Below are 13,209 nucleotides of genomic sequence, written 5' to 3' on the forward strand. Positions count from 1 at the left end.
GTACACTTCTTAAAACATCTTGGTTTCAACTCTTATCAAGTTGAGTAAACTGTTATTTTGGTCCTTGTGGTTTGAGTATTTTTACCATTTTAGTTCAATCTTAAACTTTTTAAATCTGGATCCCTGTGTTTTCATTTTTATTGCAATTTTAGTCCAAAATCCAAAAACCCCTTATTTTGACTGTTGAAAGCTGATTGTTTTGTCCTTTTGTTTAGTGGCATTTTGGTCATTTTAATTTTATTATAACATATTAATATCTAAAACACATGGCAGACCATCATCTTCTTCAAAATTCAAACCCAAACCCTCCTAAACCACAAACCCTACCTTTCACAAACCGGATCTTCCCCAAACAACCACCAATCATCACCTCATCATTAACAACAACCATTTCACTCAAAGGTCGATCAATCCAGACCAGTCACCGGCTACCCCGCCACCACCACCACCACCACCACCGGCCACCCGACCACCGATGTCATCATCTTCATCTTCGGCATCATCCTCATCACCGGCGTCATCATCTTCATCATGTGGCTTGTTCTCCGTCCCCAAATCCCCCAATTTCGCGTCGAAACCCTAACTAACTTCAACGTTTCTTCACAAATTCTCCAAATCAAACAAGGATGGCTAAAACAAACCTAAACACATAGTTCACCCACCGCTCGCCGTTCCTCCACCGGATGCCACCGCCTCTCTCTCTCTCTTTCATCTCTCTCTCATCTGCAGATGACCGCCATCACTGCCACACCGCCACCGCCTACCTTGCCCAAACCCTAGAACGAGTTTAGAGAGAGAAAGAGAAGGTAAAAGCTTTGGTTTTAGGTTTTAGAGAGAGAAAGAGGGGGAGAGAGAGACAGGGGTGGTGGTGTAGTGGTGGTGCGGTGGGGATGGTGGTGGTGCAATGGGGGTTGAGAAGAGGTGGAGGCGGTGGCGGGTGGAAGAGTGGTGGCGGGTTTGGGTTTGGGAGGGTTTGGGTTTGAAGTAGATGATGGTCTGCTAGAGGTGGGTGAACTATGTGTGAAGAAGATGATGGTCTGTCAGATGATGGTCTCCTTTTGTTTAATTTAGTTAATATGTTATATTAAAATCAAATGACCAAAATGCCCCTGAACAAATGGATAAAACAATTAGCTTTCAATAGTCAAAATAAGGGGTTTTTGGATTTTGGACTAAAATGGCAATAAAAGTGAAACCACAGGGACCCAGATTTAAAAAGTTTGAAATTTAGACTAAAATGGCAAAAGTGCCCAAACCACAGGGACCAAAATGGCAGTTTACTCTATCAAATTTATAAACTTTTTGCATAGATTCGATAATCTTTTTGTATAGAGAATTTGAGATTTATCTCTTTGAATATTGTTAAAGCAACAAGAGTATGGCAGGGGAAGGTTCAGGATCAACTCCAAAAGATAACTCGTTGGTCGTTATCTACAATCAAAGAATACCGTTAGTCTTAACGCAAGAGGTGGCCTCCCGCGTTTGGACTCTGGCATGAGAATCAGTCGATGGATCTTTGAGAGCCTAAGCGAAATGGTAAAGGATAACAAGTGAGAGTGAGGCTAGAATGAGAGAACTTACTTGGAGCTAGACAAGACTCCCCTTTTATAGACAGAGTGTTCTGCCCAAGGGAGCCTATGCCAGCTCATACCTTCCTAACTTGGTAAAGCTTATCCTTATTTGATGTTGCTTGCAGGGTTAGCCTTGCCTCTTTGGGTATGTTCAGGTTTGCGTGTCTCAAGGTCACCTTTATGTGCTTTTGGGAAAAGTCCTATCACTTTTGACCTGTTGAATTCAAGTTCTAATGTATACAGTAACTTTAGCTTCTTGTCACCAGCTATTGATGTATTAGCTTCCTGCCGGGAGCTTCTGGCTTCTAGTTTCCCGTTTCTAGTTTATGTCTTTTGTTTTTGGTTATTTGTTGCGATTGTTATTGGTCTTAGCTTTTTTGAGTGGGGTTTCTAGGTACCCACGTCATCAGCCCCCCAATCATGAGTATCGATGTTGTAAATATCGGTGCTTATGACTCTATGTCGATGAGCCTTTGATTTGTTTCTGACCCGATCCATTGCTTTTGCCAAGAAGCTATGATTTACTTTGCTCATGCTTCTATTTGTGTCGTATGTCATTATGTTAGTTTTTGTTTTAAGAAAGAGTTTCAAATGTTAGACGGGGAAGCTAGAAGCATGGAGCTTTTAGTTTGTGGTTATGAGCTTCTTGTCGGAAGTTGTTAACCTATTGTGGGCCCTTTGTATAAAGATCTTTGTAATTTGACATGTGCTACTTTGATATCCCAGCCCACTTGTCCACTTGCGTGTGCAGACGGCTTGGAGGTGATTGATTTGACAGCGTCACAGGGGGAGGTCTTTATTGCCCTAGGGTGCCAGTTGGCAGTTTAATCTGCACCCTCCATCTGTACTTTTTATTAAGGATTTGAATTTTTGAAATGATGTAACTCCTTTATAACCGCTTGTCTCCCTCAATTGTTTAATTACTTTCTCATTCATTGGCTCTTCTCTTTAATCCTTTTGTTTCTCCGGTGGAGTTTTCTGGCGGTGTCCCCTTTATAACATGGTAAGTTGTTTTTTGTTTTGTTTACTTTCCGATGTCCTCAAATAAAAACGATATGCTTGTTCATTTTTCAAAACTTACACAATCTAAGATTGATCAGTTCTGTCTAGATCATGGTATCGATTCTTCCCTTGAGGCCATTGCTCCGGGAGATCAAACCGCTAATCAGTGTCTGATAGGGTTTTTAATTCCAAGCATGTCTTCAACTTGATTATCCCGAGGCTTGTTTTGATCTCGTGCAGTGTTCTTTGGGCTCCACTTAGCTTGAACAAACATTTGCTTCTTATGATCATTACACGTCTTTCCTTGGGTTTGGATCCCTTGTTTGACATTTTCTTTGCATTCTTGAACATTCTTCTTTGAATTTTGAATTTGGGTTTCTTCATTAAACTTGGATCGTTGAGAAGATTCTGGCTCGTACTTGGCGTATCATCTTTCAGTTCAACTCTTTGTAGATCTCTGCCTGCAAATTTTTTTATTCCAATCATGTTAGCTTGTGTACCAAGACTTGCTATCTTGAGGTTGATCTTGTATAAACGGTTCTCGGTCCTTGTCACCCTCATCATAAGCTTACCTATATCATCATGAATGGTTAGCAAATCACGTTTCATGTGAATGTCGCATCCACCTTCCGTTGCTTGACCAAGACTTATGATATTGCTTTGCAAACTCAGATTATAGTAAACATCGGTTAACAGACATTTCTCCCTCGTTTTCCCTTCAAGTAATACCGATCCCTTTCCCCGTATGTCAATATAAGATCCATCTCCGAATTTCACCTTTCCCGTGACACGTTCATTAAGTTCAAAGAAATAAACTCGATTACCCGTCATGTGATTCGATGCTCCGTTGTCGAGATACCAAGTGTCTTTCTCCATTGGCTCGGTCTCGAAATGCTTTGGAATCACTCATTCTTCATTTAGAAAAACCGTCTCTTGATCATATCTCATCTTAACAATGATGATCAAAATCATTGGTTTTAGCTAAGTTAGCTTCATCTTGTTTCTTCGTACGATCCGGACACCCTGACGTAAAGTGGCCACATTTATCACAACGGTAACACTGAACATGTGATCTATCTTTCCTTCCCCTTTGGCGATCATTGGTTCTTCTTTGACCCGTCTGCTTTGACCCATGATTTTGACCATCTCGGCTTTGACTTCCAACTTGGTCCTCATCATCCCGTTCTTGACATTTGCCTCGATAACTTGAACCACCTCCCCCCCACCGTATTGCCATAGGGTTTATGATTCGAGGACGATTCACCATTGGCAAACATTAGATTACCTTTATTTTCTGCTAAAGACTCGATACCCTTAATCCTGTTTTCGAACGTCTTCAATCTACCGATTGCTTCCTGAAACGTCATGCCCGTTAAATCCGTGAATTGTTCAACTGAAGCTACAATTGGAACATACTCCCTGGAACTGAGCCTAACAATTTTCAGGTACGCTTTCTGTCTTCGTAGGTGGTTCCCAAACTGGCTGTTTTGGTCACCAACTGACTTATTCTTCCCGCAAAAGAATCAATCGACTCTGTTTCTTTCATCCTTAAAGATTCAAACTCTATCTCCAGCTGTTCAATCTTTGCCTCTCAAACCTGTTCAACCCCAACATATCGTGTCTTCAACGCTTCTCAGATTTCCTTTGCAGTCTGAAACTGAGCTACTTGAAACACGAGCTCTTCGGGTATTGCATGAAGTAGAAGTGCAACTGCCATGTCATCCTTTTTGGCCTCTACCTCCTTTTTGCCCGGTTCTAAAGCTTCCAGTATTCCATGAACCTTAAATAGCGCCTTGATACGAATAGCCCAAATGTTGTAATTAGTTTATGTTAACATTGGACATTGTAAAGTTGTTATACTTTGATCCTTAACCACAACCGGTGGTAGTCTGTTCTCATCCGCCATCGATTTACAAACAACTTTTTAGAACCAAACCGTTTACTCACAAATTTAGCGAATCCTTCTCACGAACCGAAACAAAAAAAAACAAACCTTGAATTGAACCCGCTTGTTTAACTCAAATAACAATTATCGTTCTAACAGTTGAACCGAAACTTATTGAACCAAAATAAATAAATAATCAAAGCCGTTTGAACCAATAAATCAAAAGAAACAAATCCACTTATTATATTTTTTGATGATTTATTTTTCTTTCAGTTCAAGTTCTTAGCCAGCGACAAAAACAAATGAAGCCAAAGCTTTTGACCTTTTTATTTCTTTATCGCAAACAAACTTCCTTTATGATTTTCTTTATTGCAGCGATAGAAACAAAAGATAAAACCTTTATCTCTTGTACTAAATATCACCGACAGAAGAAATAATTAAACACTTCTCTCTGTACACATACTAGGTCACCTGCTGCCGCCAATAACTTGGTCCGACTGGCCTCCTGCCGGTTCATAAACTTCGATTGCCTTTAGTTTCCGAAAACGATGACTCCGTTACCGTCGATAAAACTTGCAATCCAATCACCGACTCGTAACTCCTTAGTCGTTGATCACCTCAAGTACCCATTTGATATCGACGATTGAGCTTGGCTCTAATACCAATTCACGTCCCAATTGAAAATCAAACCAAATAGAAAATAGAAGAAAAGAATTTAGATCGAATAACTCTCAATCTTATTAATCAGAAAATAACTCAAAACTAGTTACAGACTCTTAAACCATAACTCGGTTTCTCTTTAGTCTTTTTGCTTTTCTCTTAATAATGTCTAACCCTACTTTGGTTTATATAGACGAACCCTAACTTGGTGACCAAGACATTACCAAATATAGTTTTAACATAATTAGGAAACTTAACCAACTATTACCAACTTATCAACATTGATCGATCAAGTTCACCGACTTGTGACTTGAAGTCCGTAAATTACCGACATTGTGAAACCATTTTATTCCGAGCACGTACAAGATAAGCTTTTAACATTTCAATGAGTCGCTGGTGTTCGAGTATGATCAAATCAAGTGAAGTCGTTGTTGATGTGCCACTAGTGTATGTTAGAGCATATGAGATCGTTGGTACTTGTGCTGGATCAGTTTAATTGTAGTTTGTACGCATTTTGAATGTTTAGGGGTTGTTTTTGTAATTATCTAGAAGTAATGTTCCTGACCTAGTGTAGTTAAGATACCAGCAAATTTATAAATTTGCTGGTTAGTCAGGACACTAGTATATAAACCCCAAGCATTGTAACCTTCTTAAGCTTTTGGCTCTTGGTGCAATAGAAGTGTTGTTTACATTCTTATTGAGCTTTGATCTGATTTCCAAGGTTGTCTATTGATTATATCTTTCTGTTTGGATTCAATACAACACTAGTTGTATTCATCAATCCATTAGCTTCACCTTCATCATCATTCTTGATATTTCTTGACCTTATATAGTTCAAACACTTAATCAATAGGTGTTTTGGACTAAAACAACCAACCACTGTGATCCGGATACGTTTAGGGATCTACAATTTGGTATCAGAGCCTTTGTGCTCTTGGTTGTTGTGTTCTTGTTAAGATTTCTCATTGTTTTGAAGGTTTTTCAAAGTTTCAAAGTTTTTAAAATTTTTGGGCTTAAAATGGATTGATTTGGTGTGTTTAATTGATAGGTTGTTGTTAATACTTGGTTAGGGAGTCATTTTGGTCATTTTGGTGCATCAAAACATGGTTTTTGGGCTGTTTTTGAGTGATTAGAGGGTTTTAGTTCGTGATAAACCCTCTGGTTGGCGAAGTTAACTTGAATATAGCGATGAATTTTTGAACACAGCGACGATAATTTTGAATATAGCGAAGATAATCTTTAAACGTAGCGAAGATAGCGACTTTGTCTGAATCGTTGTCTGTTTCATCGCATAATCAGCAAATTAGCCGACTATTGTTCGAGCGAATTTGCTGATCATCAGCGATAAAGCATCATTCGACCCATTAGCGATTTTATCGAAGGCGACTTCGAGAACCGTGCTAGCGAATCTCAGCGTTCCTATCACGGTTTCCGGAAATTATAACCTAACCTCGTTCAGTGTTTGATTTGCCAGCGTAGATAGCATTGTTGTACGTGCAGGATCCAACGACGTGTCAGCGGAGACAGCAATCTTGTCAGCAATTCGGTCAGCGAAGATAGCGAACAAGGTATCGGAGATCATAATCAACATCGCTCGCCGGCGATTTTAACTAGTTTTTCAGCGAATTAAAGCCTGTTTCAGCACACATTCCTCAAAAACAAAGAAAAATGTCGCTAAATCAACTAAGTCCAATCGCTCAAGCGGAACTTGAAACTGGAACCACAACTCGCCCACCAAAGTTGAAAGGAGCGGAAGATTTTAGCACTTGGAAAACTCGCATTCAATCGTTCTTCGAGTACACGGATTACAATCTGTGGCTCTCCGTTACGGCCGGACCTCACGTTCCTACGGTAGTTAGAGGAGATACGGTGGTTCCTAACAACGATGCTACCACCTTCACCGACGAAGACAAGGCCCTCATTCAACGTGATCGTCGTGCACACGCCGCTCTAACCATGGCTTTATCAACAAACGACTGCAACATGTTTGAAGAACACCGAACTGCTAATGCACTCTGGAATGCATTGATCGAGTACTATGAGGGAAATGAAGAACTGATCGAAAGCAAGAGAGATATGGTGCAAAAGCAATACGACATGTTTTGCGGAGTCCGTGGAGAGAGCCTGTCTGATCACATTAGCCGCTTCCTAAACATGATGACCAAAATGAAGAAAGCTGGAAATCCTGTAACCAATCGTGCTGCAATAAAGAAATTGCTTGACTCGCTCCCCAAGGAATGGAGCCTGCAGTGTATGATGATCAAGAAGGAATTCCTCAACAATCCTAATCCTGTTACTCTGACAGATCTGATCAACACTCTAAGGGCATTTGAAATGGACGTAAACAAGAGAGAGATGAACACTGCTGGATATCAACCTAAAGCAACTCAACCTTCAGCAGGACTGAAGAATGTAGCGTTTCTCGCTTCAGGGGGCATTACTCCACAAGCTTCTGATCTAATTTATGCAAATGCTTCCGCAAGCGCATCTAAAGCCCCACAAATTGTTGAGAAAACGATCACTGTCGATACTCAAGCACTGAAAGTTTCAACCGAGAATGTGGCACTCTTCAACACTTTCCTAAGCAGCTATGAAGCCCTAATGTCTGGGGAATTGAGGAAGGAGATGTTTACTGCCGAAGACATGTATCAGGTTGATCCAGATGATATGGAAGAAATGGATCTGAAATGGCAAATGGCCATGATCACTCTGAGATTGAAGAAGTTTCAAGACAAGACAGGCAAGCGATTAGGTCTTGGAAAAGCTGGTTTTGATAAGTCTAAGCTGAGGTGCTACAACTGTAAGAATCTTGGACACTTCAAGCGTGACTGTCCGATGTTGAAAGAGGGAAACAGTGAAGCTACTCCTGCTGCTAAACAGATCACTGCCGAAGAGAACAAAAGCAACGCTTCTCCCAGCACGCCAAAGGCTTTGGTTGTTGAAGACTATGACTGGAGCGAAGAGATCACTGAAGCTAAGGAACAAGTCAACAAAGCACTGATGGCCAAAATCTCTAGTGAATCATCTGCAAAGCACTTTGAGAAGCAGACAACGGGAATCCCAACTGGAAACAATGATGCTGACCAGGGATTGAAAGGTATTCTGCCTTCAGTGGAGTCTGGTGATAAAGCTGAAAAAGATGCTGAGAAAGGAAAGGATAAAGTTCAAGCTACAGCCATGAAAGCAGATGCATCAAAAGAGAAGGCTGACAAAGACTTGGTAAATAGTATTCCACTTAGTTTCAAGGAGAAGTTATGCTCCGAAGCATGCGTTGATGTCGTGGCACATTATAAATTCCTAAATCTGGAGTTTGAAAGGCAAAAGGACAAAGCTTTAAAAATTAATAATGAGCTTAAACAAAATGAGGCTGCATATCAGAGAAAGTTGAACTCAACTTTGGCTGAAATGCAAACTCTTAAAGAATTTGTGTTTAGAAAAGATTTTATCATAAATGATCTTACTGAAAGGTTAGAAAAAGCGTTAAATGAAAAGAACAAACTCCAGATTATAATAGATAAATGGAATGTCAGTCAAAAGGCCTTTACTGACATCAAAAATTGCCAACGACCAACGTTTGTGAAAGACGGGATTGGTTATAAGGATAGGCACGGAAATGAAAGAAAACTTTTCTTTCCACCTCACAGCAAAAACTACGTGCCTATGCCTACTCCTCATCCCGAAAATGATCTCATAAATGAAAAGGCCTCAGTTGAACAAAATGAATTTTATGAAAATGAGACAACTGCTAACTGTTCTAAAAGCAATGCAGATTCCATTGAGTGTAAAGAAGATGTGTGCGATGATGATGGAGACTGCGGAGGGTCAAAAATAGGAATTGGTTATTCAGGCGACAGTTATTCCACCGTTAACTGGTTCGTCTGGAATTGTTCTAAAAACAATGTTAAGGATGAATGTAATAGTTTAAGTAGGATGGATGACTGTAATGGCCAAGTGCCTAAAACTAAATCTGTGGATGACTGTAAGGGCCATGTGCCTACATTTGAGACCCGTGATCATGAACCTTATGTGTCTGAATGTCATGGTTTGAATTATGCGTGTCATGATGATAATGTTGCTTGTGAATCTCCTGTATTTGTGCCAGAATTAAAAAGGAATAGCTTTGGAAAATTCCTTACAAAGGAAATTCCCGAATTTATTCCTTCCAGAACAGGTATGACAGAATCAGAAACGAAAGCTACTGAAGATCAAGATAATGTAGAATCAAGCGCCATTACCACAGAAGACGAACAGACATCAGAAAGTTCGCATTCAGAAATCTCAACTGAAGATCAAGCAACAAGTGATGAAAGCTTCGAATGTTCAAGTTGTGAAGCAAGTGAAGAACAAAATTCAAGCAAGGACAACACGTCTGAAAGCTCACTCGATTCAGACAGTGATGAAGAATTTCCCGAAGATGAAAGCAGAGTGGACAAGAAAATGAAGAAAGCAAAAAGTTCAAGACTCTCATCACATACATCATCTTCTCACACCAAAAGACCCAGACATAAAAGATGTTTTCGCTGTGGTCATTTAGGACATACAACGAAACATTGTAAAACCAAAAAGTTTCCTAAACCAGAACATGATTTTATTACAAACGTCACGCAGCAACTAAATTATCTTAAGAAATCTGTTAAAAATCTGGTTGATTCAACTGCGTATCTTTGGAAACAAAAAGAGGTCAAAGTGGGTCAAAACCACGATAGATTTGAAATGAAACAGATTTGGGTTCCTAAATCAAACTAATCTGTATATTTGTATATTTGTATATATCAGAATAAGCTCCAGAAATGGCTTCGAATGCTCATGGAATACATCTGGCACGTCGACAGCGGATGCTCAAGACACATGACGGGGTTAAAAGAACTATTGAAGAACTTCCGCTTTATTGATGGCGACTTCGTGTCCTTTGCCGGAGACGAAAAGGGAGGGAAGATTGTTGGAGTAGGCGATGTAGTATCCGAAGCTCTCATGTTGGAAAATGTCAACTATGTTCCAGAGTTATGCTATAATCTCATGAGCGTCTCTCAAGTGTGTGATAAAGGAATCTCAGTGCTGTTCAATGACATGGAATGCCTGTTCCTGAAGCCGGGTTATGTTGTTCCTGCAGAAATGATCATGCTTACTGCTCCAAGACAGAACAACACATATGTGCTCAACATGAAGAATGCCAAGACAAATGACAATCTAACATGCCTTATCTCTAAAGCTTCAGAATCGGAGTCACTGCTTTGGCATAGACGACTGGGCCATGTCAATTTCAAAAATATGAATAAACTATCTAAGTTAAACTTAGTTAGAGGTCTTCCGATTAAAGAATTTCCATTTTCTGAAAAATGTATTGCATGCGCCCAGGGAAAACAGCATAAGAAACCTCACAAGACCAAAGCAGTGAACACGATTTCTGCACCACTTCAGTTACTGCACATGGATCTTTTTGGTCCTATCAGTGTTAAAAGTCTTGCTAAAAGCTCTTATTGTTTGGTTGTAACAGATGATTTCTCTCGTTTTTCGTGGGTATATTTTCTTGAAGCAAAGAGCGAGACTGCTGAAGTTTTGAAGGCATTCATTCCCTTGATAGAGAACGTAACCAAACGGAAAGTGAAGTCCATAAGAAGCGACAACGGGTCTGAATTCAAAAATCAGACCTTCATATCATTTTGCGCGGAAAAAGGAATTCATCTTCAATACAGTGCAGCCAGAACTCCTCAGCAAAATGGAGTCGCTGAGCGTAAGAACAGGACGCTGATCGAAGCTGCAAGAACAATGCTGGTGGACTCCAAGCTTCCAATCATCTTCTGGGCTGAAGCAGTTAACACAGCATGCTACGTTCTGAACAGGGTGCTCATCGTGAAACCGCATGGAAAGACAGCATACGAGCTTCTCTTCAAAAGAAAACCCCTTATAGATTTCTTCAGGCCATTCGGATGTTCGTGCACTCTGTTGAACACTCAAGACAATCTCGTCAAATTTGAGGCAGTAGGTGATATCTGCTACTTTATGGGGTATTCATCAACTCAAAAGGCTTATCGTGTTTACAACAAACGAACAAAGATGGTGATCGAATCGTACTATGTGGACTTTCAAGAAGGAAATTACACCAACACTGGAAGCACTCCTGACTGGTTCTATGATGTGAGTGTGATCTTCAATAACTTTGAAATTCCGGAAACTGCGTCTGATCCTGAGCCAGTCGAAGACGTTCAAGTTGAACCCTTGTTTGACTCGTCTGACATTGGTTTCACTCCTTTCACCACTCGATTATCTCCATCATCTGCTGATCCGATTATGGCTGTAAATGAATCAAATGGTCACACTTCGCCTGAGAACACCCAAGAAAATGGTGCTTCTTCTTCACAGGCAAATGTGAATGAGCCAACTCAAGACGATGATCCACCAATAATTTATGTCGACGAACATTTCACCAACCTTCCGCAGCAAATCGAATCTCTGACAAATGCAGGTTACAAGACAAATAAAAATCATCCTCTTGAAAATGTCATTGGCGCAGTAGAAGAAGGAGTACGTACTCGAGGGCAGTCAGCTAGCATCAACAAAGGTCTCTTCGCAGCCTTTCTTTCACAATCAGTTCCACGTGACATCGAAGACGCTATTCAAGACTCCAGCTGGGTTCAAGCGATGCAAGAAGAATTGTCCCAATTCAGGAAACTCAAAGTGTGGGAACTCGTAGATCTACCTGAAGGAAAGTTTCCTATCGGTACAAAATGGGTCTTTCGAAACAAGATGGATGATCGTGGGGTGGTTATCAAGAACAAGGCTCGATTGGTGGTGCAGGGTTTTCGACAAGAAGAAGGGATCGACTACGAAGAAGTTTTTGCTCCAGTCGCTCGATTGGAGGCGATCAGAATATTCCTGGCATATGCTTCCTACAGAAACTTCAAGGTCTTCCAAATGGATGTCAAAAGTGCGTTTTTGTACGGGAAAGTTAAGGAGGAAGTTTACGTGTGTCAGCCTCCTGGATTTGAGGATCCTCATTTTCCAGGGCGCTATTTTAAGCTGGATAAAGCACTGTACGGTCTACATCAAGCCCCACGCGCCTGGTATGAAACTCTGTCCACATACCTTCTGGATTGTGGTTATTCCAGAGGAACGATTGACATGACACTCTTCACCAAGAAGGTAGGGGAAGATGTTATGCTAGTCCAAATCTATGTGGACGATATCATATTCGGGTCAACAAACGAGGACTTGTGCAGAGAATTTGAATCTATCATGAAGGCAAAATTCGAAATGAGCATGATGGGAGAACTGAATTTCTTTCTGGGTTTAGAAGTGAAGCAAAGGGAGGATGGAATTCTGATTCATCAAGCTAAGTATATTCGGGACATTCTCTCGAAATATAACATGAATGACTGCAAAGTGGCAAGCACGCCATTCGCCACCCAAACAGAGCTCACTTTGGATCCTCAGGGAAAGTCAGTGAACAAATCTTTCTATCGCTCAATGATCGGATCTTTGATGTATCTGACAGCAAGCAGACCTGATATCATGTGGGCAGTTTGTCTTTGCGCTCGTTTCCAGACAAATCCAAAGGAATCCCATGAGATTGCCGTAAAGCGCATCTTCCGCTATCTGAAAGGAACACCAAAACTAGGGCTTTGGTATCCTAAAGATAGTAATTTTGACTTAATTGCTTATTCTGACAGCGATCATGCAGGTTGCAAAGTGGATCGAAGGTCAGTTTCAGGAGGATGCCAATTTCTGGGAAATCGACTGATTTCATGGCAAAGCAAGAAGCAAACAACAGTGTCCACGTCGACAGCTCAAGCGGAATACACTGCAGCATACAGTTGCTGTTCACAAGTTCTCTGGATACAGAATCAGTTGCTGGATTACGGAATCAACATCATGAAGACTCCGATATTCATCGACAATGAGGCTTGTCTGGGAATTGTGAAGAATCCCGTGCACCACTCCAGAACCAAGCACATCGAAATCCGCATTCATGCAATTCGAGACGCTTACGAAAAGGGTTACATTCAAGTGGTGCCAGTGGATACGACACAGCAACGTGCCGACATCTTTACGAAAGCTTTTGACAAAACTCGTTTTAACCAGTTGGTAACCTGG

At 40.8% G+C, this 13,209-nt stretch overlaps 2 protein-coding genes across 2 annotated transcripts; one reads left to right on the forward strand and one right to left on the reverse strand.

The window, feature by feature from the left end:
- Window positions 1–396: 396 nt before the first annotated feature.
- On the reverse strand, window positions 397–3,449 carry LOC110931571. The gene is made up of 3 exons (XM_022174956.1): window positions 3,146–3,449; window positions 2,868–3,034; window positions 397–579 (listed from the first exon to the last, which is right to left on the reverse strand). The coding sequence occupies exons 1-3, from the start codon at window positions 3,447–3,449 to the stop codon at window positions 397–399; spliced, it is 654 nt and encodes a 217-aa protein (XP_022030648.1).
- Window positions 3,450–6,786: 3,337 nt separating this feature from the next.
- LOC110927740 lies at window positions 6,787–9,196 on the forward strand. The gene is made up of 2 exons (XM_022171181.2): window positions 6,787–8,337; window positions 8,888–9,196. The coding sequence occupies exons 1-2, from the start codon at window positions 6,787–6,789 to the stop codon at window positions 8,948–8,950; spliced, it is 1,614 nt and encodes a 537-aa protein (XP_022026873.2). The 3' UTR covers window positions 8,951–9,196.
- The last annotated feature ends 4,013 nt before the right edge of the window (window positions 9,197–13,209 follow it).

This window comes from Helianthus annuus, chromosome 3, assembly GCF_002127325.2.
Source record: "Helianthus annuus cultivar XRQ/B chromosome 3, HanXRQr2.0-SUNRISE, whole genome shotgun sequence".
Classification (NCBI taxonomy): domain Eukaryota; kingdom Viridiplantae; phylum Streptophyta; class Magnoliopsida; order Asterales; family Asteraceae; genus Helianthus; species Helianthus annuus.